At 41.0% G+C, this 27,854-nt stretch overlaps 1 protein-coding gene across 1 annotated transcript in view; it reads left to right on the forward strand.

Annotated features, from left to right (window-relative positions):
• Window positions 1–27,854, forward strand: part of dmxl2 (Dmx-like 2) — a 112,449-nt gene that overhangs the window by 62,113 nt on the left and 22,482 nt on the right. Inside the window, exons 20-33 of the mRNA XM_067971439.1 lie at window positions 3,059–3,228; window positions 4,056–4,153; window positions 5,223–5,388; window positions 5,829–6,093; window positions 7,022–8,124; window positions 9,071–9,262; window positions 10,330–10,406; window positions 10,707–10,834; window positions 11,009–11,257; window positions 15,758–15,930; window positions 16,311–16,447; window positions 18,830–18,915; window positions 19,912–20,113; window positions 21,283–21,400. Of these exons, the coding sequence (XP_067827540.1) occupies window positions 3,059–3,228; window positions 4,056–4,153; window positions 5,223–5,388; window positions 5,829–6,093; window positions 7,022–8,124; window positions 9,071–9,262; window positions 10,330–10,406; window positions 10,707–10,834; window positions 11,009–11,257; window positions 15,758–15,930; window positions 16,311–16,447; window positions 18,830–18,915; window positions 19,912–20,113; window positions 21,283–21,400 (3,164 nt within the window). The remainder of the gene's footprint in view (window positions 1–3,058; window positions 3,229–4,055; window positions 4,154–5,222; window positions 5,389–5,828; window positions 6,094–7,021; window positions 8,125–9,070; window positions 9,263–10,329; window positions 10,407–10,706; window positions 10,835–11,008; window positions 11,258–15,757; window positions 15,931–16,310; window positions 16,448–18,829; window positions 18,916–19,911; window positions 20,114–21,282; window positions 21,401–27,854) is intronic.

Genomic DNA, 27,854 nt, shown 5'->3' on the forward strand with positions numbered 1-27,854 from the left:
ACCACAGAAGGCTGTGGAGGCCAAGTCACTAGATATATTTAAGAAGGAGCTAGATAGATTTCTAGACGCAAAAGGCATTAAGGAGTACGGGGAGAGAGCAGGAATATGGTATTGAGATAGAGGATCAGCCATGATAATATTGAATGGCAGAGCAGGCTCGAAGGGTCTAATGGCCTACTCCTGCTCCAAAATTAATCTTGAAAAACAGTTGATAACAGCAAGATCTTGGGGGTGATTTTAAAACGGAGCCAGGCAGGGGGCGGGGGGTCAAATTGAGGTCGGGAAACCCATTTGTACGGGTTTCCTGGACGTCCTTACGATTTTAACATAAGGACGTCTTTTTTTTGTTGGTTTCCCGTCCGACTGACCGGCTGATTGACAGGCTGGTCTCAGTCGGACAGGAGACCAGCCAGGGAGAGGACGTCTTCAGATAAGTCTACAGGTAAATCTTTGTTTGCATGGGTAGGCAAGGGACATATGTGTGCACGGGGGTCACGAGTCATGGGGGATGGGATCGGGGGTCAGTCACTGGGGGTGGGGGGGTGTCGGGATCGGGGGTCCGCAATCGTTGAAGGGGAGGGTCGGAGGATCAGAGTGGGGGGAGGATCGGGGTTGGGGGTGGGAGGATCGGAGTGGGGGGATCAGGAGTTGGGGGTCTACGACCGCGTATCGGGGGTCCACAATCATTGGGGGGTCGGTGCAGGTAAGCTTGTTGGACCTGGGGGAAGCACTCCTGCTTCTCCGGGCCCACAAGCTGTGCCTTTCTAGGCACCCGCCTGTTAGTCTTGGGCCTTCTCGCCTCCTTTCACGGTGTCAAATAGAAGGCCCGGGAATCCCAGCTCACCAGGGTTGAAATCGGGAATTAGTGAAAAATGGAGGCCTGAAGTCCCCTTGAAAGGTTTTAAGGCCTGACCCACCTCCTGGGAGCGGGTTGGTCGCTCGTCCCGTCCTGGTGAGAACCGGAAATGGGTGGGTTGGGGCGGGCCTGAAATGGTGTCAATTTTCAATGCCCCCCACCCCCAACCCACCCGTTTTTAATTTGAAAATCGAGTCCCTTGTTTTTTAAACTGTCATGGTGCCAGGTCTGTGGTAAAAATATTTTGTTAAATTCTAGGCTTGTGCTGTGCTTAACTTTAAACCATTAATTTGTTCACAAATGGCAATAATGGAAAACAAAAGTGCATCCATCAGCAGTGGTTTAATAACAAAAATGCTTAATTCATTTTTTTTTCTGTACAATTGACTGCCTTTCCTGAAGGTGCTAACTTGTGCTTGAGGATTGCTTTGTATACAGTAAAAGTCCTCCAGTATCTTACCCAACTGGCTCTTTTTTATGCATGTGCCTAAATAATGAAGGCATCATAGAAACATAGAAAATAGGAGCAAGAGTAGGCCATTCGGCCCTTTGGGCCTGCTCCGCCATTCACAATGATCATGGCTGATCATCTAACTCAGTACCCTGTTCCCGCTTTTTCCCCATATCCCTTGATCCCTTTAGCATTAAGAAATATATCTATCTCCTTCTTGAATACATCTAATGACTTGGCCTCCACTGCCTTCTGTGGTAGAGAATTCCACAGGTTCACCACCCTCTGGGTGAAGAAATTTCTCCTCATCTTGGCTTTAAATGGCATACCCCGTATCCTGAGACTGTGACCCCTGGTTCTGGACTCCCCAGCTATCGGGAACATCCTCCCTGCATCTAGTCTGTCTAGGCAAATCCTAACCATGTTCTTGACCATTGCCGAAATGTTCACTTACCAGCATGGATGACTGGATAGCTATTAGGAGTGTCCCCTTTCCTAACCCAGAGGTTCTGAGGCCCATTGTAGCACCCTGGTTGTTCCATAGCTGAATACTGCTAACTCAGAATAAACTAAGGATCAACCTAGGATCTTCTATTCTTAACAGCGCACTGAGCAGTGTATTCATCCACTGAGCCATTTATATTCCCAAATGGAACAGACTAATCTTTGTGGAAATATTGTGATTTTCTAAGATACCATTAAGTATGAAAAACACTACAAAATCACCTGTTTTAACATAAATTGTCCAGAAGTCATTGGAGCAATTAGTAAATTGTTGTCTAAATTACAGTAACTTGAATTTAGTAAGTGTCCCAAGGTGCTTCAGAGAGGAGAAAAAGATAGTGATCAGCAACAGAAGGATTAGAGATGACCAAAAACCAGGGAGGGAAATAGAGTTGGGGCAAGAGCTGAATAAGCTTGCTTCAGTTTTTCCAATGTGCAGTTGGAGGAGATTATGGTTCAACTGTGAATTGACGTTGGATAAACAGTCTAACAGCACAAGTGGTCCTAGAGTCGAGTAGTGGGAGTCCTTATAATGTATGTGGAAACTGAGCCAGTGCCTATGGATAACATCTCTGAGGGGCAACATGTAAATGATAAAAGGAAGGATCAAGGATGAAACTTTGGGGTACTCCAGGGATGACTCTGCATGCAGGGGCAGAAGGGGAAGCCACTCTTGGAGCTGTGCAGCTGTGTTGGGACAGGTGGAAGTGGAACCAAGCAAAGATATTTATGTAGAGGAGAGTCACATAGAAAAGTAGAGGAGGATGGAGTGGTTGACTATGTTGAACACCACAGGGAAGTTGAAGAGGACAAAGAGGGATCATGCACCAAAGTTGGAATCACAAAGGATGTCATTGATAATCTTAACCAGGACTGTCTTGGTCCTGTGGGCAGGATAAAAGGCAGACTGAAGGGATACGAATAGGAAATTGTGCATGTATTTGATTTATAAGAGGCAATGGAGCAAGGGGTTGACTTTCATTTCTCTGTCTATGAATATATATGTTAAGTAGTTTTTAATTCATATCCAAATCAGAACTCTTAAATATACTTGGGAAAGAAGGTATTTTTCTTCTGTATATAGATCATTTAGTCATAGTATTTGTTGCTTATAAGCTGTTCACAGTCATGCAGTGAGGTATCCAGTCTAGTACTTTTGCAAATCTTTAATATATGATTATGCTTGACGTGTTCAAATTTGTGGCAGTATTGCCATTGGACATGGAAACTGTTATTGTATTTTATAGGCTTGTCTACATGCCATTTTGCCTGGGCCTTTCATTCTGAAGCTGAGGAAGAGTTGCTGAATATGATTCCTGCCATGCAGAAAGGAGATCCTCAGTGGTCTGAGCTGAAAGCCATGGGAGTAGGCTGGTGGGTTCGAAACATCAATACACTCCGCAAGAGCATTGAGAAGGTATTGTAATTATAACTTCATTTTAGGAATTCACATACAAGAGTAGATAATAATGGTGGATAAACACAAGCATTAAGATAAAATAGAACTTCTATAAATCTTGAGTGAGGAGCACAGGGAAGGAAACATTACAAAATGTGCTCCAGCGTGCAGATGAAAGAGGATTTAGTTTCCGCAACCTGCTTTAAACATTTTGCTTCATTAAGAAAGGTTTTGTGCCAGTGAAATGTAAGCTGATAATTCTCAGTTCAAAATGAAAATATTACTGTATTTCATGATACTATTTTGTCATTACCTCTTCACAACATGAACTGGTTGTGGTTATGCAGGCCATTATTGCGCTCAGTTCTGGTTCTTTTGAAATTCTGTCTTTGTTTGTAGTAAGTAGCTAATATTTTCATTTTTATAGGATTCTTGCTAGATTTCATTTGTTTAGTTTGCAAAAGAACATTGCATTTGCCAGTGAAAAAGTTACTGTCTTCAGTGTTAAACTACCAACATTTTTTTTGAGTTGCTTTGGGATTGGGACTTCCTTGATAATTCAATGGGCGAATACAGCCCATTATGTGGGATAGAACCAAGATGCTCCTTGATGCCATGGCGTTGTTCATGAATTCTGTTCCGAGTCGCCATCCTCATCTGTGTCATAGATATCTAACTGTATGTATCTATCAAACAGTCCAGACCCCACTCCAGTTTTCTGCAGTCCCCCCTCAACCCTCCTAATTGAAGGAAGAAGCATATTTGAACAAAATTGTGGTGATATTTGAACAAAAATGAGAGGACGGATTTGTAAAAGTAAGTTTTTTTTTTCTCTTTTCACCTAGGTTGCAAAAGCTGCTTTCCAAAGAAACAGTGATGCATTGGATGCTGCATTATTTTATCTTGCAATAAAGAAAAAGGCTGTACTCTGGGGTTTATTCAGGTAAGTCCAGTAGAACAGATGCATGCTAAGGTCAGTTAGTATAAATGGAACACTGTGAAGCTTTTTCATTAATATCTATTCTCCAAGTTGTGTCTTTCACATAAACGATCAGAGCTAACCCTGAAGATTGAGAATCACATGCAAGATACCTCTTGTGCAAGAACATCTTCCTTATGTAAAACCCAATGATAAGGCTGTCTGTTTATATTTCTTCTATAACTGATTCGACTAAGTTTCTTTAAATTTGGATTGGGAGAACCTAGAATGAAAATTCTCAAAAAAGTGCTATCCTTATTCGGGTGCACATATGAGTAGAGCAAAGGAAAATAAATTTGAATCAATGCTGCTAACCAGTTTATAAGCTACAAGCAGTGTTCTTCCCTGATCATATGGCAACAACTATTGACTAATCTAACAGAGAGTTATAAAAAACAGACAAAACAAGACAATATAAAAATACAATACAAACAAGGTGCCAAGTGAAATTTGGCACTCTGCCTGGCCAGTATACTTCTAATTACTTGTTGTCATTCTGCCTGGCTGATATTAATCCTCTGTATGAGGCCTCCCTTTCTACAGGATAGAGTGTATAGAGGATGCTGAAGTGAAGAAGAAAGATAGATTACCAACCTTAAATGTCTTTGACATTCTTTGAGTGATATGCATCCTCCACACACCACAGTCCCACCAGCCATTCCCTCAGGTCTTACAGGTGTATTGTTTTTTAGCATTAGTTATTTGCTGGTTATTTTCAGATTAACAAAAAAGAACAGGTAGAATGATACAGTTTAAAGGATGTAGCAAACCACGTGCTGTACCACCTACATTCAACATTTTGAAACATTTCCATGCGTGTTAAAGGACATGGTTTCTGCAGAACCAATAAAGCTAATCAATTCACTCCTAAGATGCTTTGAGATGCATAATATTTGAGGAATGAAGAGGAGCATACAAAGTAGACAATCTGTCTTTTACTTATCCAATTACTGGTATTGATGCAACTGCGTTTTTACAAATTTAGCACCTGCAGCAAGACTACAATTCAAAGTGGTGTGTATTTTTTTCTCAGATCTCAGCACGATAAAAAGATGACTGAGTTTTTCAAACACAATTTTAGTGAAGACAGATGGCGTAGAGCAGCTTTGAAAAATGCGTTTGCTTTGCTGGGTAAACAGCGCTTTGAACAATCTGCGGCATTTTTCCTTTTGGCTGGTTCTTTAAAGGATGCTATCGAGGTAATGTTGCTCTTCCTAGTTCAAATCATAATTGACTTTCTTCAAGGTAATATCTAGCCAAAACAGCATTTTAGATTTTAATAATATTTAACTGCTGTAACTGATATCCCTTTAGAGATAAAGCTGTGAAGTCTTTTTCGGCTTTAAAGGGCAAGAATATTTTAAATTCAAAATGCATCATTACACTAATAGATACAGCATTTATTTTTAAGTTTCAGTAGCATTTAATGCTAAAATGGTTAGTTGCCATTTTGTGTTTTTTGGAGCAGAAATGTGGTTTTCCTTATTTTTGATAGCCAGAGATTCATGTGTTGCAATGCAGAGTACAACATTCCTTTTACTGCACACTGATTCACAATTGTTTAATCAGGCTGGCACATGTTTTTCAGTTTTTCATAGAACATACTCAAATGCAGGGTTTTTTGTCCATGTACTGACAGGTGTGTCTAGAAAAAATGGATGATATCCAGTTGGCCATGGTTATTGCTCGACTGTATGAATCGGACTATGAAACATCCTCGACTTGTAAATCCATCCTTTATGAAAAGGTTCTTGGCCGTAAGACAGATGGATCTGAATTTGAACCTAGCCAACTACATCCAGATCCATTCCTGCGAAGCATTGCATATTGGACCCTGAAGGATTACTCTAAGGCATTGGATACTCTACTGGAACAACCTACAAAGGGTAGTGAAGAGCATCCAGGTATGAAGAATCAAGTCAGGAGTATTCATTATTAATCATCTGAATGTCCTATCTATGCTTTCAGTTTAAAACTATATGCTAATGAAACCTGCATATATTGGGCGATTTTCTTTTTTCTTTTTTTACAAATGTCTAGGTTTTAGTCATACAGGCCTAGAAATTGGGTCGTGTAGGGCCTGTTTCTCAGGCACTACGTGGCCTTCTAATTCCCAAAGTGGCGGGCAGGAAGCACATGCACACTTCCGACTGGAAGTGTGCCGCCCGCCATATTTGGTAAGGACAAACTAGAGGCGTCCTTCAACCATGTCTGAAGCAGGCGTTCGGCCCTTTGCATATGCAAATAAGGGACCTAACGCCTGCTTCAGGACCCCGCTGCAATATTGATTTGCCCTGAGGCAGCCAGTGCCATCACTGGCTGCACTCAGGAAAACCAACCCTAAAGATCGCCTGCAAAAAAAATAGTAAGTTACTTACCTGTAAAGCACCATCCCGATCGCTGCCACTCCCAGCCCCCCCAGCACCACAATCCCCGACCCCTGATCTCCACCCCCGGCCCCGATCGCCAACCTCCAGGCCCCGATCCCGTGGATCGCTGCCGACTGACTCTACCCTGCCCCCGCCACTGATCGGTCCTCGCCCTGACCTGTGCTCGTCCCCCCACCAAGACCCGCATTCGTCCCCAAGGCCATCACTTACCTTTGCGCTATGAGCATTCCAAACATCCATCACTTACCTGATTGGAGCTCGACCCGCAGCACCGTCTCTATGGGAATGAGGTCTGAGGTCCACTATCCAGAGCTTCTCGGACCTCACCGTTTGTGCGCAGGGTAACTGCCCTGTACGGTGGGCTGCTCCCGAATTTCTAGCCGATTATGTCTAATCATGTAAGTAATAACCACTGTAAACATGTTTTCCTATTATGTTTCAGGAGTCGTTATAAAGTCTTGCAATCCAGCAGTGTTCAGTTTTTACAATTATCTCCGTGCCCACCCCTTGCTGATGCGAAGGCATTTTGCTTCCCCCAAAGGCTCTGTGGCTACTTTAGGACTTACAACAGAGAAAAGCAATGAGGATGAAATCAATCTCATTGAGAGGAAATTATTTTTCACCACAGCAAATGCTCATTTTAAAGTTGGTTGCCCTGTCTTAGCTCTTGAGGTGCTATCTAAAATCCCAAAGGTCATGAAAAGATCAAAAACATTCTTCAAAAGCGAAAACTGCAAGTTAAGTGTCCAAGACCAAAATGGTGCTAAAACTGTACGTGCAGCAAAACAAGGAGGAAGCACTGACGATGCTGACTGGTCACAGACTGTAACAGGTTCCTCTGGTCTGGACTGGGGAACCAGTAATTCTGCTGGCTTTGATTGGAGTGAGCCAATAGTGACATTTGCTGACGAACCGCTCAAACTTGAATGGGATGATGATAAAGAAGATGAATCTGAAGAGAAGGATATAGGTGGGTTGACCATGAAAGATGTAGAAATAGAGCATATGGCTAAAGATGAGAAAAAGGAAGTTCCCGAAGAGTCTCAAACTCTTCAGAGAGAGGATTCCACTTCTGCTGACTCTCAGGTTGACGTAATAGCAGAACAGTTAAAATTCAGAGCATGCTTGAAAATTCTAATGACTGAACTTAGGACATTGGCTACAGGATATGAAGTAGATGGAGGGAAGCTCCGATTTCAACTCTACAACTGGTTAGAAAAAGAGATCTATGCTATGCACCAAATCTGTAATTATAAAACCGAAGCTAAAGACTCTGCTGTTCAAATAGATGAAAAGACCAGCAGCTCTTTTGACCAGGAAGAATTAACTGAGAATACAGAAGGAGCTTCATATGAGAGGCATCAGATTGATCGGCGGAGGCTGCAAGCAAAGCAAGAACATGCAGAAAGACGCAAATGGTGGCTGCGGAAAAATCAAGCTCTACTTCGAGTGTTTCTAAGCTACTGCAGCTTGCATGGAGCTCAGGGTGGTGGCTTAGCCTCAGTCAGAATGGAACTTATCTTTCTATTACAAGAATCACAGCAGGTAAAGTACTCCAGAACTGCTCAGTAAATGAAGCAGAGTGAAATGCAGTCGTAAGATTTTAATTGTGAGAATCTAGAAGTCCTACTCACTGATGTATATGATGAAGTGACATGTTATAATTCATGCCATTGCACATTTTTCAAATACACTCGGTAAAATAGAGCGTCTTTTTATTTTCCACTTTTTTCTCTTTTCTGTTGTATTATATTCCCCACCCCCAAAAAGAAAAAAGAATAGGGCTGATTTTCATGGCCTCCGCCAGCGGGAACAGGGCAGTAGTGAACATTGCAGCGCTGAATTTGCCCTCCCGTTTCTACTTCCGATCTGCTCACTGTCATTTCCGATCCATCATGAAAATGGGCGGCCAGTGTGTCTGCCTGTTTCAGACGGGAGCCAACTTGTTATATGCAAATTGGAATCCTACACCCCCTCCCCTGGTCAATTACCACTCCCCCCTTTAAGTCCAAAGTTCCAGCTTGGCTCTATAGGGGAACTGATAGACTGCCCATCCCACCACCCCGATCGGGGACCTGCCTGTGAGTGCTTTTGAATTTGGAATGAGATCCCAAAACACGAATAAAAATCCTGAAATACAAAGTAATTAAAAGGAATTTAACTTATTCAGTTGCCTTTGAGCAGTGACATTAATCATAGATCTTTATGCAGGGCTGTTTTTCAATTGTACTTTTTTGAGGCTATCAGCTTTCCTGAGTTTTTTGAATGTATGATATTTTACAACAAATTTTATGCCACATTTGTACATCACAGGATTTACTAAGCAGGCTGTTAGTAAAGAATCAGCATTTCATTAACTTGTTTTCTTCAACATGAACAGGTTGTCCAGTCTGTATCAATAGGAAGCATTTACAGCATTTGAGTGCAATGTTAATCCATTATATTGCTGCACACATGATTATGTCTAATACTGTTTTTACTCATCTGATAGGAAACTACTGTGAAACAGCTTCAGTCTCCTCTTCCTTTACCTACCACTTTGCCCCTTCTTTCTGCAAGCATTGCTTCAACCAAAACTGTGATAGCCAACCCTGTCATGCATTTGAGTAATCACATCCATGATGTCTTGTACACAGTGGTACAGATGAGTTCTCCACCTCTTCCAGGTCTTAAGGATGAAAAGGTAACAATTTTATCAGGGCTTGCTGTCTTTGAAAAAGCTAATAGTATTGGTTACAGTGGTTAGTTTACTTAGAATCATAGAAGTTTACAACATGGAAACAGGCCCCTCGGCCCGACATGTCCATGTCGCCCAGTTTATACCACTAAGCTAGTCCCAATTGCCTGCACTTGGCCCATATCCCTCTATACCCATCTTACCCATGTAACTGTCCAAATGCTTTTTAAAAGACAAAATTGTACCCACCTCTACTACTGCCTCTGGCAGCTCGTTCCAGACACTCACCACCCTTTGAGTGAAAAAATTGCCCCTCTGGACCCTTTTGTATCTCTCCCCTCTCACCTTAAATCTATGCCCCCTCGTTATAGACTCCCCTACCTTTGGGAAAAGATTTTGACTATCTACCTTATCTATGCCCCTCATTATTTTATAGACTTCTATAAGATCACCCCTAAACCTCCTACTCTCCAGGGAAAAAAGTCTCAGTCTATCCAACCTCTCCCTATACTTGTGGAGCTTATCTTTAGGAAAATAGAAACCTGCCACTGGGGTTCGTATCCTTTGAGGGAAGGAGAAGATCGTTGGGTTCAAGATGACATGTCAGCAATGGAGCTTTGCGACCAAGCCAACCCTCAGTAAAAAAATTAGTATCCAGTAACTGAGCCAGACAGATCTACAATACTTCAGGGCACGGTTGACGATTGTCCAACCACTTTGGCTCATTAGTGGGACTGGGAAAAGTAGACTTGTCACTGTGGACTGGCATTCTTCCCAGTTAGCTCCAGTTAGCTCTTTAAAAAAAACACTACCTTAATAGGTAGGTTGTTCCTGGCTAAATAAGCAGCGGGCAGATAGACTGTACGGTTTTAGCTAGTTAAATTCTAGTCTTACCCCTGTGCATACTTGGGGATCATCAACCCTTGGCTTTTCCAACCTGTGCATAACATTATTTTTAGTAAATAAAACACTTTCTGCTGAAAAGATGAGGCAATTCAGGCCAGATTTATATTGATGTGAAGTTTTTCCCCCAGCTATCTTTTAACTTTTGAATGTATTGCATTCCTTATTAGGTTTTCATTTTGCACACTTTGGCAGCTTCACTCTCAGCTTGTATTTACCAGTCTCTATGTGACAGCCACAGCTACAGGTAAATTTATTCATTATTATGACGTTTTTCAAACTGTGAGCCGGAGTTGTAGCGGTGATAGAATGGTCCAATCATTTTCACTGCAAAAGAAAAGTAGTGCTTGAGATCCAATTGACTGATGCAGGGTATTCTATAATAATTCCAAAAGCAATCTATAGCCAAACTTTATTTGAATATCTCCACATTGGTTTCTATAGTAGTGATTCTGGAGTGGTTAGTTTGTCCTTTTAATATTAAAAAATTGTCTTCAGTTTGTATAAAGGACTTCTTTTAAAAAAAATTATGGTTTTCTTTTAACAGTCAAACAGCTACAAACCTGTTTACAGGAATGGTTTATCAGGGACTTCTGTTAGGTGAAAGACGTAGACTCCGCACTGAAAGCATTGAAGAGCATGTAACTCCAAACTCTTCACCTTCACATTGGCCTGGTAAGATGGAAGAATATGTTTGTAAGATAAAAACTTAATCAAATACAAATCTTGTATTTTTTCTTCTTTGTGATTAGTTATGTTATGAACAAGATGGAAACTACTCACTTAAACTACAAGAATGTTTTATTCCTGCTTGGATAGATAATAAAATATCCCATTTGTTTGTTCCAGGTGTTTCATCACTGATTAATCTTCTTGGAACAGCTCAGGAAGAAGATCAACCTAAATTGAATGTGCTGCTTTGTGAGGCAGTGATTGGTGTCTATCTAAGTCTTTTGGTCCATGGTCTTGCTACTCAAGATAGTAATGAGCTCTTTCGATTAGTTGCTCATCCACTAAATAATCGAACCTGGGCTGCTGTATTTGGAGGAGGTGCAAAAACTATAATAAAACCTAAAAAACGGCCAGAACTTACGCCAGGTAGGTCAATTTCCTGTAAAATAACAGCAGCAACAACAACTTGCATTTATACAGCACCTTTAACGTAGTAAAACATCGCAAGGCGCTTCACGGACGTAATCAGACAAAAATTTACACTGAGCTAAAGAAGGGGACATTAGGACAGGTGACCAAAAGCTTGGTCAAAGATATAGGTCTTAAAGGAGGAGAAGTTTAGGGAGGGAATTACGGAGCTTAGGGCCTAGACAGCTGAAAGCATGGCCTTCAAAAGCCTCCCCATAACCTACACCCTTGATCAAGCCTTTGGTCACCTCTTCTGTTACTGCTCATAGCTGTTTATTCACCTCTGTGAAGCACGTTGGGATGTTTGAAAGGGGTTTTATAAATACAAATTGTTGTCTGTAGCATTCCACTCATGAAGGGGTCTGTATGAGTGATAGTCTCCATTTGTAGAATAAATGTTTTATTCAGTAGGACAAATGTTTGCAAATCTCATTTTTTTTTAGATAACTGTCAACAGTATCTTGGTCTGGATAACTTTACATGGATGATTTTAATGCCATACATCAATGGGGTTGGTGGGGCTGTGTTCTGAGTTGAACTGAATGTGGACCCAGGACTCCATTGCCCAATTGGTTTGGAATAAAAGGTGACTTAAGCTGGTTTTCATAATTCAGAAAAGAAAATCAAAGGAGGTGTGGTGGGGAGGGAGGTCTGACCTGAATTGTTAGGTTTTGGCCCTGGCACCACAGCCAGATATATATTGGTCCAGTTCAACCTACTTCTGTACTCCCTTTCTTCATGTGCTCTCAGTACAGAGGGATCCATGAATGTTGCTAGTTTCTAAAATATTTTATGCCTTTTATTAAGTTTCATTTGTTGCATTGCTATTGATGGTGCTGGATGTTTTATAAATGTGTCCTTCATCACACTTGGAATTATTTTAACCCCTTCTGGTTTGCAAGGTCTAAACCTTATTTTGACCGTTATGAAATTCTTTACGCGGAAAACTTAACTTCCTATGCCTGTATACTCTGTGTCTCATCTGTGATGGTGAGTTCCAGATGTTTTTCCAACAGTATGATATCTGCATTCAAAGTAACAATAAAATGTTGAACTCTTCCCCATCCCCATCCCACAATTCTAGATAATATTTATTAATTAGATGGCCATCGACAGTGCTGAGGTTCCCTTTTAAATGGGTGCAGTCGTTTAACTTTATTCAGTGTAAAATTAGTGGATATAATTGTCATTTTAAAACAAAAATCTTCGGTCACCAATTATTTGAGTTTGGTGAATATGAAGTCCATTGCTGAAGTATTTTTCCAGCATTAATCATTGCAGAATTAGCTGCCATTTAAATGTGAGTAGTAGATATTTTTAAACAAAAACCTAATTTATGGTGCAGGTAAACCAAATGTTTCAGCTGTTCCAAATTTGGAGCAAAATATTGCCTTGAAGACAGAACCAGTAGCTGTGTCTATGTCTCCCAGCTGTGAGACTGGGACACAACATACACCAGAACTGGATGGTGAGTGGCAGTGTTGTTTGCTGTGGAGTTTTGTGTGCTTTTCGTGGTTTTGCACTTTTCTTGCCCTGTATGTAACTTTCTTCTTCCTTCTCCTCTTCCCAAAAATTCTGTAGACCTGTAAATAAAACTACATATCAGAAAAATGGTAACAGATTTAAACTTCCCTAAAGCTGGTATCCAATCTTAAAGATGCATTTTATTGTAAGAATACACTTTATTTGATTAACCTTTAATATTTAGCTAAACATTTTGGAAAAGGATATCACTTTGTAATTAAGTAATATTATCAGATTACAAAACCCCATAATTTGGAGTGTAGTGCAAGGCCGATATAATTGAGAGGTTCAGCGGTGTCCGATCATAATAGCAAAACTATAGTGAGTTATCAAAATTATCTAACCCTGCTGTTTTATAGGGCATGTTATTTTGCTGTGATCTGTAAAGTAAAATTCAGTGAGGGTAATTTGAACCCAACCTGTCCGGCGGGAAACTGACCTGATGAGGTCAAACAAAGGATTGACGACCCACCCGCTTTTACTCTCCATTGACTTCAATGGAGAGTAAAATGGGGTGGGTGCCAAAAAGGCACTTGACCGAATGCTATCAGTTTCCGCCTGGCAGGTTAGGTTAAAATTCTCCCCAGTATCTCTGACGTACAGGTGTTGCATTATCTCTGCAGTCTTTGATATAGAAACCCTTCTCTTATTGCGTTACTTGAAAAAAAATGTTTTCAATGTGTTTAGTAACCCTGTAAAAGAATTACACACGTAGCAGTATGTTTGAGGCACTAACATTTCTTGGGGTTTAGCTGATGTTTATTAAACTGAAAGTTTGATTTAAGGTACTTGGTAAATTATTCCATTTTTACAAGTTTCTTGCCTTTTTCCTATTGTAACGCAAAATCTAAAACTATATTTCAAATTTCGACCAAATATGTCATCAACTAGGAAGGTTTTTCATATCACCAGATTTGTAATGTTATAAAAACAGATGTCCGCTGGTGAGGATGAGTAATTTCTGATTTTATTGAGACATTTATAATGTCTTGAAATTGACCACAGTATATCCTACCTGATACTTGAGTGAATACCAGATATGGCTAAGACACCGATATTACAATGACAAAACACGCCACAAAGTAGCTTCAACTGACTTTTTTGAAATTTAAAAAAAATTAAGATTTATTTTTTTCATTTGAAATTGTGCGAGAAGTGTTTTTAAGTTATACAAGGCTGGAATTTTTAAAAAAAAAACATATATTGAATGCATGTCTTATTACTCTACTTTCTTGGGTGAAAAAGAACTGGTGATCAGCAGAGTTTCTGTAGAGCATGAGAAGGGGGTGAATGGCATGTCTAGGTTTATGGTGCAAATTAAAAACATCTCAAAGTGAAAGTAAATAGAACTACCAGCTTCAAATGTTGTATCTTTTGTCAGATATTGTCTTCTATCAGGTCTTGTCCGGGTAGTCCATGCATTCCTTCTTCCCTGCATGTACATATATACGTCTTGATTTTATCAGCACATTGACCTATACTGACCAGAACTGGTCTGTGCCGGTGCTAGGCCCATGTCAAATTCGGCACTGGGCCTCATCTGCATTAAACCGGCAAGTTGCGGACGCTGAGCGGGCATCCTGATGCAGCTTCCCGGTTTGGAGATCACCAATTTAGACTGATTGGGATGCTGGCAACAGCCTTTGTGTTGGTCCTAGGAGGGGCATGGAAGAGCGAACAGGAAGGGGGCAAGTGCAGGCTGACAGCGGCCTGCAGTAGTGCTGTGTAGTTAGGAGCAACTTTCCTGCTTCTCCTGTATCCACACTCAGGTAAGTAAAAAAAAAAAAGAAAAACTTACCACTTCTTCGGCTGCCTCCAACGGCCCCTTTAAGGACTGCTGGTTAGTTCGCCATGGACCTGGAAAAACTGAGTGGAGCATGCATGGCACAAGCTCCCTTCAGTTTTTACCCAATTTGGCACCGGGGCCCTGACATAGGCATTAGCCTCCTAATTGGCACAATCAAGGGGCCTAACGATGTTTTTAGACGGCACCCTGGGCACTTGGAAGTTGCCAGCTGCCAATTTGGCAGCTGATGCACTTTCGGTGCTGGACACCTCTGCCCAAAATTGGCCCCCCTAATCCTGATTTTGCACTGAGAAAAAGATTGTGACGCATATTAATTGCTACCCCCTGATGTCATCCTGCCAGTCATGCCACTTATAGTGTTATATGGGGAGAGGGGCAATGTCTGTATTTTGAATTGGGGGGATAAAGGGCCATAGACTTAGCTGAACCATGTTCTGTCCTAACCTCCTCCTCCTTTCCCCCCCCATCCCCACCCAAATTGTGCAATTTTTGTGCTAGAAAGCCACAGGACCGTATAGTCGACAGTCTGTCAAACACAAAGTTATAGATAAGGTATAACTACTGATGTAGACTTGGAATGTTGATAGAATTCTGTAAAGTTGTTTTTAAACTGAAATAAAATTTGGGATTGCACTCAGATATTAGCTATATAAATGAATTTCATACACATTTGAATAGAATTTTGAGTTTGTGCAAAATAAGGATTTTAATTGAACTCCAGTTGATTATCAGCTTTTGCATCAACTGATCAATGTATGTTCCCCTTTTACACCTGAACAAAGATTTGTGTGGAATCTTTGCTAACTTTCGCGCTTTTCATTTTAAAGCATATTTACAATTTTGGATTAATTTTGAATATATTCTGTTTATGGTGATTGAAACAAACAGTATTAATAAATAGGAGAATCTAGACCTTTGTGTCATACTTGAGTATGATGCTGATCAAGTTTAGATGATACCTCTGGTACAGAGCTACCAGCCTAGTTTTTTTGGACTATTAATCTAAGGATCTTGGGAGGATAATGCTAAATTGAGCTATTTAAGTAAGGTCAACCCATTATTATCTATATATGCAACTACACAGCCAAAGATTTCTCACAGCATATCTATCACATTGCTCTGAACAGTTCCTCCAGAGGACATTGACCGATATCGACGGAGATTTAACATGAAGATGTTGGTTCCTGGTAGACCTGTAAAAGAGACTTCAGCACCACCACCTGTGCCTGCAGAGAGACCGTCATACAAAGAAAAGTTTATTCCACCTGAGCTCAGTATGTGGGATTATTTTGTAGCCAAGGTGAGTACAAGATATTTAAAATGTATTGTAATTATTTGATTAATTCACAGTCAGATCATGAATATTTGTTTCACTTTGCTTGATTTAATGGAGGTTGATAAATTCCAAAGTTTAGTTTTTCTTACACCATGAATATATTATGTACTTATAACTATAAAGCTTATAAAATCCCATTACTGTACAATAATCGGCTTTTATGTCATATATTTGTTAACATAGAAAATAACAAATGTCTCTGACAAATTCTGTACAAAAGCAGCTGCAGAATAGTGGAGCAAAGTGCTCATTGAACATGGAACACAAATCTTGTCAACTGCTATATATTTTTCAAAATCTTCACCTAATCCCATTTTAATCCGTTGGTGCATTTGTGCTTTAAGCCGTTCCTGCCTCCATCTGAAAGTGGATTTATGTATGACTCAGACGAAAGTATCCCTAGTGATGATGATGACGATGATGATGATGCTTTTATTTCTGACACTCAGCTGCAAGAGCATTCAGATTCTAACTCTTACAGGTTAGTTACAAGGATCTTCATGCAATATTCAAATCTATATATAAAAAGCCAATTGACGACAATAGTTGTAAGTCACTTGCTGAATTGTTTGTTTAAACATAGCTACTTTACGAGGCTATAGTACATGTACATCTCATAAAATTGACAACGTAAAATGCAGTTTCAAGGGGAATAAAGTGTAGGGGGAGGTTCTTTCTATTCAACGTATTTCCCCATTATTATAGAAGAAAATGATGCTGTCAGCAGCGGCATGATTTTATCGGGGGGGGGCGCAGGGGGAGGAAGGAGTTCCTGTTGGGAAACCCAGAAGTACGGGTTTCCCGGACGAACTTATGGTTTTGACATAAGGATGCCTTTTATTTTTATTGACGTTTTCCCGCCCGACAGTCTGGCCTGATTGTCAGGCTGGCCTTAGTCAGACTGGAGAAGAGAAAGGAAGAGGACGTGAACAGGTAAGCATTAGATGGTTGGGGTGGGGGGGGTGGTGGTTAGGGGTCACCGGGAGGGGGGGCTCAGTCATCAGGGGGTCATGGGTGGGGGGGGGGGGGTCAATCATTTGGGAATCTTTGCGGGTGGGGGTGGCTCAGTCATGGGAGGGGGTCGGGGGTCATTGGAGGGGTGGGCGGAGATCGTGGTGGGGGGGTCGGAGATCATGGGGGGTGAGGGTCGATCACGTTTGTAGGGTCACTGCAGGTAGGCTTGTTGGGCCTGGGGGAAACACTCTTGCTCCTCCAGGCCCACAAGTTGTGCTATAAAGGCACTTACCTGCAGTTTTGAGCCTTCTTGCCTCCTCTCACATGGTGTGAATCAGAAGGCCCAGGAATCCCGACCACCAGCGATTAAAATCAAAAAACTGTCAATGTTGGCCCCCAGCCTCATTGAAAGCTTTTAATGACCGACCCGCCTCCTAAGAGCAGGTTGGTCCCCTGCTCCTCGTCCCGCCTCCAAGAAAACTGGAAGTGGCCGGGTTTTAGATTTTTAAAATTTTTACTGCCCCCCCCCCCCCCCAACCCATCCGTTTTTCCCATATAAAATCATGCCCAGATGTCAGTTTTATCACCATACTGGTGATTCTTGATCGGCTCCCTATTTCCTAGGCCTCTCCATAGATTACAATTAGGGTTTAAGCAGCGAAGAGAGAGGAAGATAGGGACATGAACAGACACTATTCTGGAGTGTGAAAAGTATAGCCTTCATGACTGGATGTAGGGTAACAAGATCATCTTGGTATCAAGCAGATCGGTAAGGTTATGCACCACTGCTATGAAACTGGAAAGTACTGCAGTACAAAGGGATCTGGGGGTCCTAGTGCAAGAAAATCAAAAAGTTAGTATGCAGGTGCAGCAGGTGATCAAGAAGGCCAACGGAATGTTGGCTTTTATTGCTAGGGGGATAGAATATAAAAACAGGGAGGTATTGCTGCAGTTATATAAGGTATTGGTGAGACCGCACCTGGAATACTGCATACAGTTTTGGTGTCCATACTTAAGAAAAGGCATACTTGCTCTCGAGGCAGTACAAAGAAGGTTCACTCGGTTAATCCCAGGGATGAGGGGGTGGACATATGAGGAGAGGTTGAGCAGATTGGGACTCTACTCATTGGAGTTCGGAAGAATGAGAGGCGATCTTATTGAAACATATAAGATTGTGAAGGGGCTTGATCGGGTGGATGCGGTAAGGATGTTCCCAAGGATGGGTGGAGCTAGAACTAGGCGGCTTAATCTTAGAATAAGGGGCTGCTCTTTCAAAACTGAGATGAGGAGAAACTTCTTCACTCAGAGGGTAGTAGGTCTGTGGAATTTGCTGCCCCAGGAAGCTGTGGAAGCTACATCATTAAATAAATTTAAAACAGAAATAGACAGTTTCCTAGAAGTAAAGGGAATTAGGGGTTACGGGGAGCGGGCAGGAAATTGGACATGAATTTAGATTTGAGGTTAGGATCAGATCAGCCATGATCTTAATGAATGGTGGAGCAGGCTCGAGGGGCCGATTGGCCTACTCCTGCTCCTATTTCTTATGTTCTTATGTTCTTATGACTTAAGCAGGCAGCCAGGAAGGTAATGGAGCTGGAGCTAGAAATATGTAAATGCTGACAGGTACCAAAGAAGAACTTGTCGAGCTATGGAGGGGATTCCCAGGGCCAGATGGCTCCGGCTGGGCTAGCCCGGCCCTCAGACTGGTCTAAAGTCACACCTCAGTCTTCCTGTTGTTTGCAGTGGAGCTGATCTGCTACTCACAAGAAGTTCCCCATAATTTATTTCATTGGAGTTACCTAGCAGGGAGGATGGCTCTAGTTGGGAGTCTCCAATTTAGCCGTAATGCTGATGATTTTTTAAAAAGATGTTGGAGTAACTGGTAATGCCTTTTGCATTTATTTTACAGTTGGGCTCTGATACGTTTAGGAATGGTTAAGCTTGCACTGAACAATGTGAAAAACTTCTTTCCTGTTGTAGGATTGGAGTTTGCAGGTACAGTACTTTCCTATTGAAGTTATTATTTGAATTGTTATGTGAAAATGCGAGCTTATCATCCTGCATTTGAAATGAAACCATAATCTGGAATTTAAAAAGGCTTTCATAGTTTACTCTTTGTAATTATTGAATAACGAATGTTTAACCTTTTGCTCCTTTTATGAAAAGGAGCTTGTCGTGGAGGCAGTTGTTGCTGAGTGTTAAAAGGTTTAAATACTTTGTATCTGTGGTTCTTTTATATCATTATTTTCTTTAAAAATTATGGATTGGTGTAAAAATTTTAACCTAATTTAATACTTTTAAATAAATTAATTTGAAGTACTAGGAACAGATTTAAAATGGTGCTTATTTCACAGTGATGTAGCAAACATTTCCAATCCTTAAAACAGCTGCAAGCGTTAATCTTACCAAAAATCCTGATGTATGATTCCTTCACAGCCTTCTTTAGTTGTAAAGAATTCCAAAACTGCTGTAACTTGAAAACTTTCAATTCTGCCTGAGGAAATCCAGTAATGTAAGATCTAGTGCGGCTGGGATAATAGCCTACTGTTGGTCTTGGCCATTCATATCTTACATTAACAGTTTTAAAGGAGAAGAAAATATACAATCAGGTGTGAGAAACATCAGTTTTTCTTCAAACTTTCTTATAACGCTACCTTTGAGTGAAAAATGACCCTGTGAAATTTTTCTTCTGGGTGATTTAAAAAAAACTTGTCCAGTGGTGATGTACAATTCATTGTTCTAAAAGCCAAGTAAAATTTTAAATAAAATATCTCCTTCTGACAAATTTGTTTCAATTAACATTTCATATTTACACAGCGATCTAGTAGTTGTACACATTAAATTGACCTTTTGAACTGTTCAAGCTTTTCAAAAGAATAATGTTTAATTGTTTAATAAACTGTTTAAAAAGTGGCTTTCAAGTTTGCAGATTAATCCAATAGCGTGATTAGGTTTGTATTCCTTGATATAAATATCTTTCTTTGTTCGCAGACCTCCCAGTAACTTCACCATTGGGAAATGCTGTCATTAAAACCTTGGAAAACTGGCAACAGTTACTTCAGGCAAAAATGGAACAGTTTGAAGGTCCACCTCTAAACTACATTAACACCTATCCTAGTGATTTCTCTGCAGCTGGTGGACCAGCCATTCTGCGACACAAAGCAATGCTTGAACCAGAAAACACCCCATTCAAGTAAGGGGACAAGTAGAAAAGATAGCTGAGTACTTTTTTGGGAAGGGCGAATAAACATTTTGAGAACTCTGTGATTACCTTTGTCTTTAGTGTTTATCCTGAAACTACCTCCATGACATAAATGCGCTAGTTGTTTTCAAAACAAACAAGCTGTTTGAGAATCAAATTTTACTGTCCTAAATCCCTTAGAAAAAGAAATAAAGGTCACAAAATACAAAATCATCACCGAAAACTCTTTCATCAGACAACGTTGTCAGAATAGCTAAAGAAATATCAAAATAATAACCTCTTGATGACCGTTCTAGTTAAAGTCTGGGTTTAATTTGCTGGATCGAAATTCTCCATACCCATGAAAATCTTAAAGTCATCTATCAAGTCATTCTCCTCTTCTCCAGAGAGTCTGTCCCGGCAAAGACAATCTTTCCTCATACACCAGTCCTCTCAGTTCAGGGCTCACCCTAGTAGCCCTCCCCTGGGCTCCTTCTAATAATTCCTTATCTTTCCTGAAATACAGAGACCAAAGCTGAATTCCAGGTGCAATCTTACCAAGGTCAGATACAACTTCAACATCACCTCTTTAGACTTATGTATCACATCTTTAGCTATACAGTCCAACATTTTATTTGATTTCTTCACCAGCTGCTAACTCTGAACTGACCGTTTTAATGACTTATCCACCAAAAGCTCCCAGATCTCTTTCCTGGTTTGCTAACTTTAGCACTATTTAATATGTAATCTACATTAAGTAATGCCTCAAGAATTAAAGTAGTGGTTTCCTAATGGCTCACTGAGTTTATCCAATGACTAAGCCATGCAGGCCAGGAAGCCCCAGGTTTAGTCCTGGTCTGTGCTGAGTTAGTTGATCTCTGCCTGATTGTTGTACGAATTCTACAGTTAGCCTCAGCATCCTGGGCTAGGGAAGGGAAGATAAGACAGGGTTCCTGGTCCTGATTGTTTAAAGCTTAACATAAATGATGTTAATGACAATGTGTTAACATACAATGTTTAGTCAGATACCTTGCAGTTCACTTCTTAATATGACATTCCAGCTAAAACAAAATTACTGGTAGCTGGTGATAAATTATATTTTTGACTAAAATGAGATCTATGAATTTATTGGCTTATTTATGGTTTTATACAAAATTCACAAATTGTTTATTTTAATTCAGGTCAAGACATTATTCCACTTTTCCTGTTAAAAGGCTGTGGCACTTCCTGATCAAACAAGAAATTCTGCAAGACACATTTATAAGATTTATATTCACAAAGAAAAGAAAGCAAAGTGAGGTAAATGGGATAGAAAAGACAAAAGTTACTGGCATTTTTAAAAATTTTATATCTGGAATTAGTATTTTAGATTTAAAGATCAGACATGTATATGGCATGACATTGTTTAAAACTTAACACAAATGAAGCTAATGATGATGTGTCAACTTGTATTAACTCAGTTGAAGAAATCGATTTAGTATTAATTATTATACAATCATATGTCTAGAACCTGAAGGCTTGATGTAGCCCTGTCCGTCCGGCAGTAACAGAGCGGACAGGTGATTGAAATTACTGTCGGGCTCTTCCCGCTGGGTTCCTAATGCGCTCCCACCCGCCACCATTTTAACTACTGGGCTTTAGACAGCATCGGGGTATCTGTTCAGGTGGGCGAGGTCTCGTTAATATTGAAATGTTGGGATCCTATGACGCAATCAGAAACATTGCGATTTTTACTCAAGACCGTGCAAGTCAAGCATAGTGCCGGACCCGCCACTGAAACCTAGCAGCAAGCAGGAGCTGAGCCAGAAGAGGCCCAGGAATTACAGTATTTTACATTTTTTTTTTGGTTTCCTTTTGGGCCACAAAGAGCAGGAGTGCTCCTTCGAGACTCACAAGGAAACCTTGGGCCTCCCCTGCCCCAGACTTCTCTTCCCCCTCTCCCGACCGCGATCAACTCCGGATCCCCTCCCCCAACCCCTTGCGTGTCCAACTTCCCACGTAGAAATGAGGGCCGGGAGTTAAACTTGCCCAGGCCCCATGATGACGATGTTATTGGGGCTTCCCATGCCCAATTTACGACCCAAGCTTTGAACTTATCTAATCACGTCGCACTTGAAAATCAGAAGAAAAGGGCATGGAAATTAATTTACTGTAAACTCTTGCTTAGCTAATGGGCTGTGCATATTTTACCCATTGCTAACTTGTGTTTGTAATTATTTTACTGTAATATTCCATATTTACTTCAACCTAGTAATTTTGCATCCTTTTTTTTAACTTTTTCTAAAGGTTGAGGTTTCCCTAAATTAAATTTTAGCATTCCCTATTAGCAACATGTGTGACTGCAACGCTTGAGAATTACATCAGGAGCTGGGTAATTACACTGCAGGGTATGGTACTGAGCAGGTACTATCCTAGGTCTGTGCTGAGTTTGCTAATCTTAGCCAGGGCAGCTATGGAGGCACTTGAAATGGGCTCAGGACCCATGTGCTAGAGACAGAGGAAAAATCAGCCATGATTCCTCCTGATGATGGCTATCTAGTGAACCTTGCTGGAAAGGTGGTCATGTGTGTGCACGTTGGGTGAGGATACAACTGTGCTTGGTTGTGATTGTCATCTAGCTCTCCCTCCATGGCCATAAATCTGCAGATAACATAGTCTGTTTAGGGCTTTGTATGAAGAATAGCTACATGTGTGAGGTACCAGGGAGCTGCTAGTGCTGGTGGAGTCGTACCCCACCTTCAGGAGAGAAGAGTAGAAAAAGGGAGAAAATAGGGGTGGGGGGGGGGGAAATTACATTAATTATTGCATACTCTGTTGTTGCAGTACATGCAGAATTGGTATCCCACGCCAACTTCACTGGAAGGAAACCAGCTTTTTAAAAGAAAGCATATCAACTTCATTACTTCTTAAATATTAATCTTCAATTTGGTTTAATATTAGCATAAGGAATTGCACACTGAATTGTAATGGATTTCCATACCTTGAATAAGTTAGGCACATCATCAGTGTGCTGCTTGCCTCTTTGTTTTATAGTCCTGGCAGTATTGTTCACTTAGGCCTATGTCTTGCCTTTTTATTCAGAATTGTTGCTTGCTTCCTTTTTGCCTTCTCTGCACGTAACACTGGGATTTCTAAATGCACCAATCAGACTGTGAGAAGTCTCTTCAAAAATCAAAAAAATTAATCTCATATTGTTGCCAAATCACATTACGATTTGAATGGCGTAACAGTAGGGCTGCATATAATTATTATTCTATAAAATAAATCAACCACATTTTCTGCAAACTGCAAGTTTTCCCACAAATGTTTTTTAAAATCAAAACGCACTTTAAATTCACTGACTTCACAAACATTGACATGAAGTTCCGATTCTTCATGAAATTTCTTCATCTAATTTCACAGAATACTGATTTTGTTTATCGCATTATATTTTTGGGAATAGTATTTACTTCAGATTTTATTTTTATGAAATTTTTATTCCTTCAAATTTTTGCACGTTTTGCCTAGTGGCAAATTAGAAGAGCTGATTAGCCATCTTTGTTGATCAATTTGATATTCAAACAGGTACGTATGAAGCAGTGCAGATTTTTTTTTGTATGGAGCATAATCATGTTCACAAGCAGAATCACCATTATAGACTTATGGAATAATTCCTCCTTGTTCTTAGTCACTTGCACCACCTCCAAAAAAAAACACATTTATCACTCAACAGCTCCAGGGGTTCCCTACTTGGAAATTAAGCCAACCTCTCCAAACATATTATGAACACTTCTCTTGTACATTGGCAACTGGCCACACCTTTAACTTCTGTAAGAGGTGTGCTAATGATCTTAACTTACTTGCCACTAGTTCCAACAACCAATGATGTATTGCAACAGTGGTTGTTATGTCTCTCCCAAACCCTACCGCTGCCACCAATAGTGTAATGCCACCTGGGATGGTTAAGGATCTTTGTTCGTTTTCCCTGTTAAGACATGATCAGGTGTCTACAAGGGTCATCCTTCACCCTACTAATCCTTCACCCCTACGAATCACATACTGTACAGTGATTCCATTACTGTTATCTGCTCTACCAGATGTCCATTTTGTTGAGTTCAGTAAAGTCTGGGAACAATTTCCCCATGCCTATTGTAAGATTTGAAAGTGTCTGCATTGCTGCAAAAGCTACTAGTGTAGTACTAACATTTATTGGGTCTTGAACATCACTTTGGTGTCTTTTTGTGCCATTATATTGTTAAATGTTGGTTGACCCATTCTGAATTGACCCTTTCTCTGTCAGGCAAGTGCTTTTCTTGGGAGACATTAGGATTGTCAAGCATATCCGGGAGGGTTTTCTGTTGATTGATCCCTTTGGGATATAGTGTTAAAGGATTTGTCAGAATTACTAGTATTCTGACGGATAAACAATATCACATATCAACAATGTCCTTGGCTTGACTTTTTGCTTCTCCGATAATGGGACCCCACTGATGTTTACTGGCATCAGTTTGACCTCTGTAGTTTTACCAGATTCAGTTCTTTGAATCTTTTCCTTCCTACAGGGAAGTAAGTTTGATTTTGGAACTCATTTCTGCTTTAGGGGCGATGGTACGCTTATCTTACTTGGCCTACTTTGCCAATTTTCAATGACCTCTTTTGGTCTTGGGTGTGGGAGTCTGATAGACTCATTTTTGCTTTGGATACTATTGGGGGAGGTGGCTTATCAGGGGAAAGCAGCAAGAGCCAAGTTTGGGGCACCACAGGTGGCTCTGCTGCACAGGAGGGTAGGAATAAGAGTGGCAGGGCTATAGTGATAGGAGATTCAATTGTAAGGGGAACAGATAGGCGTTTCTGCGGCCGCAAACGTGACTCCAGGATGGTATGTTGCCTCCCTGGTGCTAGGGTCAAGGATGTCACAAAGCGGCTGCAGGGCATTCTGGAGGGGGAGGGTGAACAGCCAGTAGTCGTGGTCCATATCGGTACCAACGACATAGGTTAAAAAAGGGGATGAGGTCCTGCAAGGTGAATTTAAGGAGTTAGGCGATAAATTAAAAAGCGGGACCTCAAAGGTAGTGATCTCAGGATTACTACCAGTGCCATGTGCTAGTGAGTATAGGAACAGGAGAATAAACCAGATGAATGTGTGGCTGCAGGGATGGTGTAAGAGGGAGGGATTTAGATTCCTGGAACATTGGGACCAGTTCTGGGGAATGTGGGACCTGTACAAGCGGGATGGGATATACCCGAGCAGGACCGGGACCAATGTCCTCGTGGGGGTATTTGCTAGTGCTGTTGGGGAAGGTTTAAACTAGAATGGCAGGGGGATGGGAACCTGGGCAGGGAGACAGAGGAGGGGGAAACAAGGATAGAAACAAAAGACAGAAAGGGAAGAAGTAATAGTGGAAGGCAGAGAAAACAAGGGTGAAAAACAAATAGGGCCATAGTGCAAAATAATACTAAGATGAATAGCAATCTTAAAAAGACAAGTCTAAAGGCATTGTGTCTTAATGCGCGGAGCATTCGCAATAAGGTAGATGAATTAACAGCGCAGATAGATATTAACGAGTATGATATAGTTGCGATTACGGAGACATGGCTGCAGGGTGACCAAGGATGGAAACTGAACATCCAGGGGTATTCAGTATTTAGGAAGGACAGGCAAAAAGGGAAAGGAGGTGGGGTAGCGTTGTTAGTAAAGGAGGAAATCAATGCAATAGGGAGGAAGGATATTGGCTTGGAAAATCAGATGTGGAATCTGTATGGGTGGAGCTAAGAAACACCAAGGGGCAGAAAACGTTAGTGGGGATTGTCTATAGGCCCCCAACCAGTAGTGGAGATGTAGGGGAGGGCATTAAACAGGAAATTAGAGACGCATGCAAGAAGGGTACAACTATAATCATGGGTGACTTTAATTTACATATAGATTGGTCAAACCAAATTAGCAATAATACTGTGAGGGAGGAATTCCTGAGTGTGTACATGATGGATTTCTAGACCAATACATTGAGGAACCAACTAGAGAACAGGCGATCCTAGACTGGGTATTGTGCAATGAGAAAGGATTAATTAACAATCTTGTTGTGCGGGGTCCCTTAGGGAAGAGCGACCATAACATGATAGAATTCCTCATTAAGATGGAGACTGAAGTAGTCGAATCCGAAACTAGGGTCCTGAATCAAAATAAAGGAAATTACGAAAGTAATGAGGTGTGAGTTGGCTAGGATAGATTGGGGAACTTTACTAAAAGGGATGACGGTGGATAGGCAATGGCTAATATTTAAAGAATGTGTGCAGGAATTACAACAATTATTCATTCCTGTCTGGCGCAAAAATAAAACAGGAAAGGTGGCTCAACCGTGGTTTACAAAAGAAATTGGGGATAGTATTAGATCCAAAGAGGAGACATATAAAATTGCCAGAAAAAGCGGCAAGCCTGAGGATTGGGAGCAGTTTAGAATTCAGCAAAGGAGAACAAAGAGATTGATTAAGAGGGGAAAAATAGAGTAGGAGAGTAAATTAGCAGGGAACTATAAAAACTGACTGTAAAAGCTTCTACAAATATGTCAAGAGAAAAAGATTAGTGAAGACAAATGTAGGTCCCTTACAGTCAGAAATGGGGGAAATTATAATGGGGAACAAAGAAATGGCAGAACAATTAAACGCATACTTTGGTTCTGTCTTCACAAAGGAGAACCCAAATAACCTCCCAGAAATGTTAGGGAACCAAGGGTCCAGTGAGAGGGAGGAACTGAAGGAAATCAGTATTAGTAAAAAAAAAATAGTGCTAGGGAAATTAATGGGGCGAAAGGCTGACAAATCTCCAGGGCCTGATAATCTATATCCCAGAGTACTGAAGGAAGTGGCCCTGGAAATAGTGGATGCATTGGTGGTCATCTTCCAAAATTCTATAGACTCTGGAACAGTTCCTACAGATTGGAGGGTGGCAAATGTAACCCCACTATTTAAAAAAGGAGGGAGATAAAAAAACAGGAATTACAGACCAGTTAGCCTAACATCAGTAGTGGGGAAAATGCTCAAGTCTATTATAAAGGATGTGGTAACAGAACACTTGGAAGGCATTAACAGGATTGGACAAAGTCAGCATGGGTTTATGAAAGGGAAATCATGCTCAACAAATCTACTGGAGTTTTTTGAGGAGCTAATTCGTAGAATAGATAGGGGCGAACCAGTGGATGTGGTGTACTTGGATTTTCAGAAGGCTTTTGATAAGGTCCCACACAAGAGGTTAATGTGCAAAATTAAAGCACATGGGATTGGGGGGAATACATTGGCATGGATTGAGAATTGGTTGACAGATAGGAAACAGAGAGTAGGAATAAATGGGTCTTTTTCGGGGTGGCAGGCGGTGACTAGTGGGGTACCACAGGGATCAGTGCTTGGGCCTCAGCTATTCACAATATATATCAATGATTTGGATGAGGGAACTAGATATAACATTTCCAAGTTTGCAGACGACACAAAGCTGGGGTGGAATGTGAGCTGTGAGGAGGATGCAAAGAGGCTCCAATGTGATTTAGACAAGTTGGGTGAGTGGGCAAAAACATGGTAGATGCAGTATAACGTGGATAAATATGAGGTTATCCACTTTGGTTGTAAAAACAGAAAGGCAGATTATTATCTGAATGGAGATAGATTGGGAAAAAGGGAGGAGCAATGCGACCTGGGTGTCCTTGTACACCAGTCGCTGAAAGCGAGCATTCAGGTGCAGCAAGCAGTTAGGAAGGCGAATGGTATGTTGGCGTTCATTGCAAGA

This window comes from Heptranchias perlo, chromosome 34, assembly GCF_035084215.1.
Source record: "Heptranchias perlo isolate sHepPer1 chromosome 34, sHepPer1.hap1, whole genome shotgun sequence".
In the NCBI taxonomy this organism is placed as follows: Eukaryota; Metazoa; Chordata; class Chondrichthyes; order Hexanchiformes; family Hexanchidae; genus Heptranchias; species Heptranchias perlo.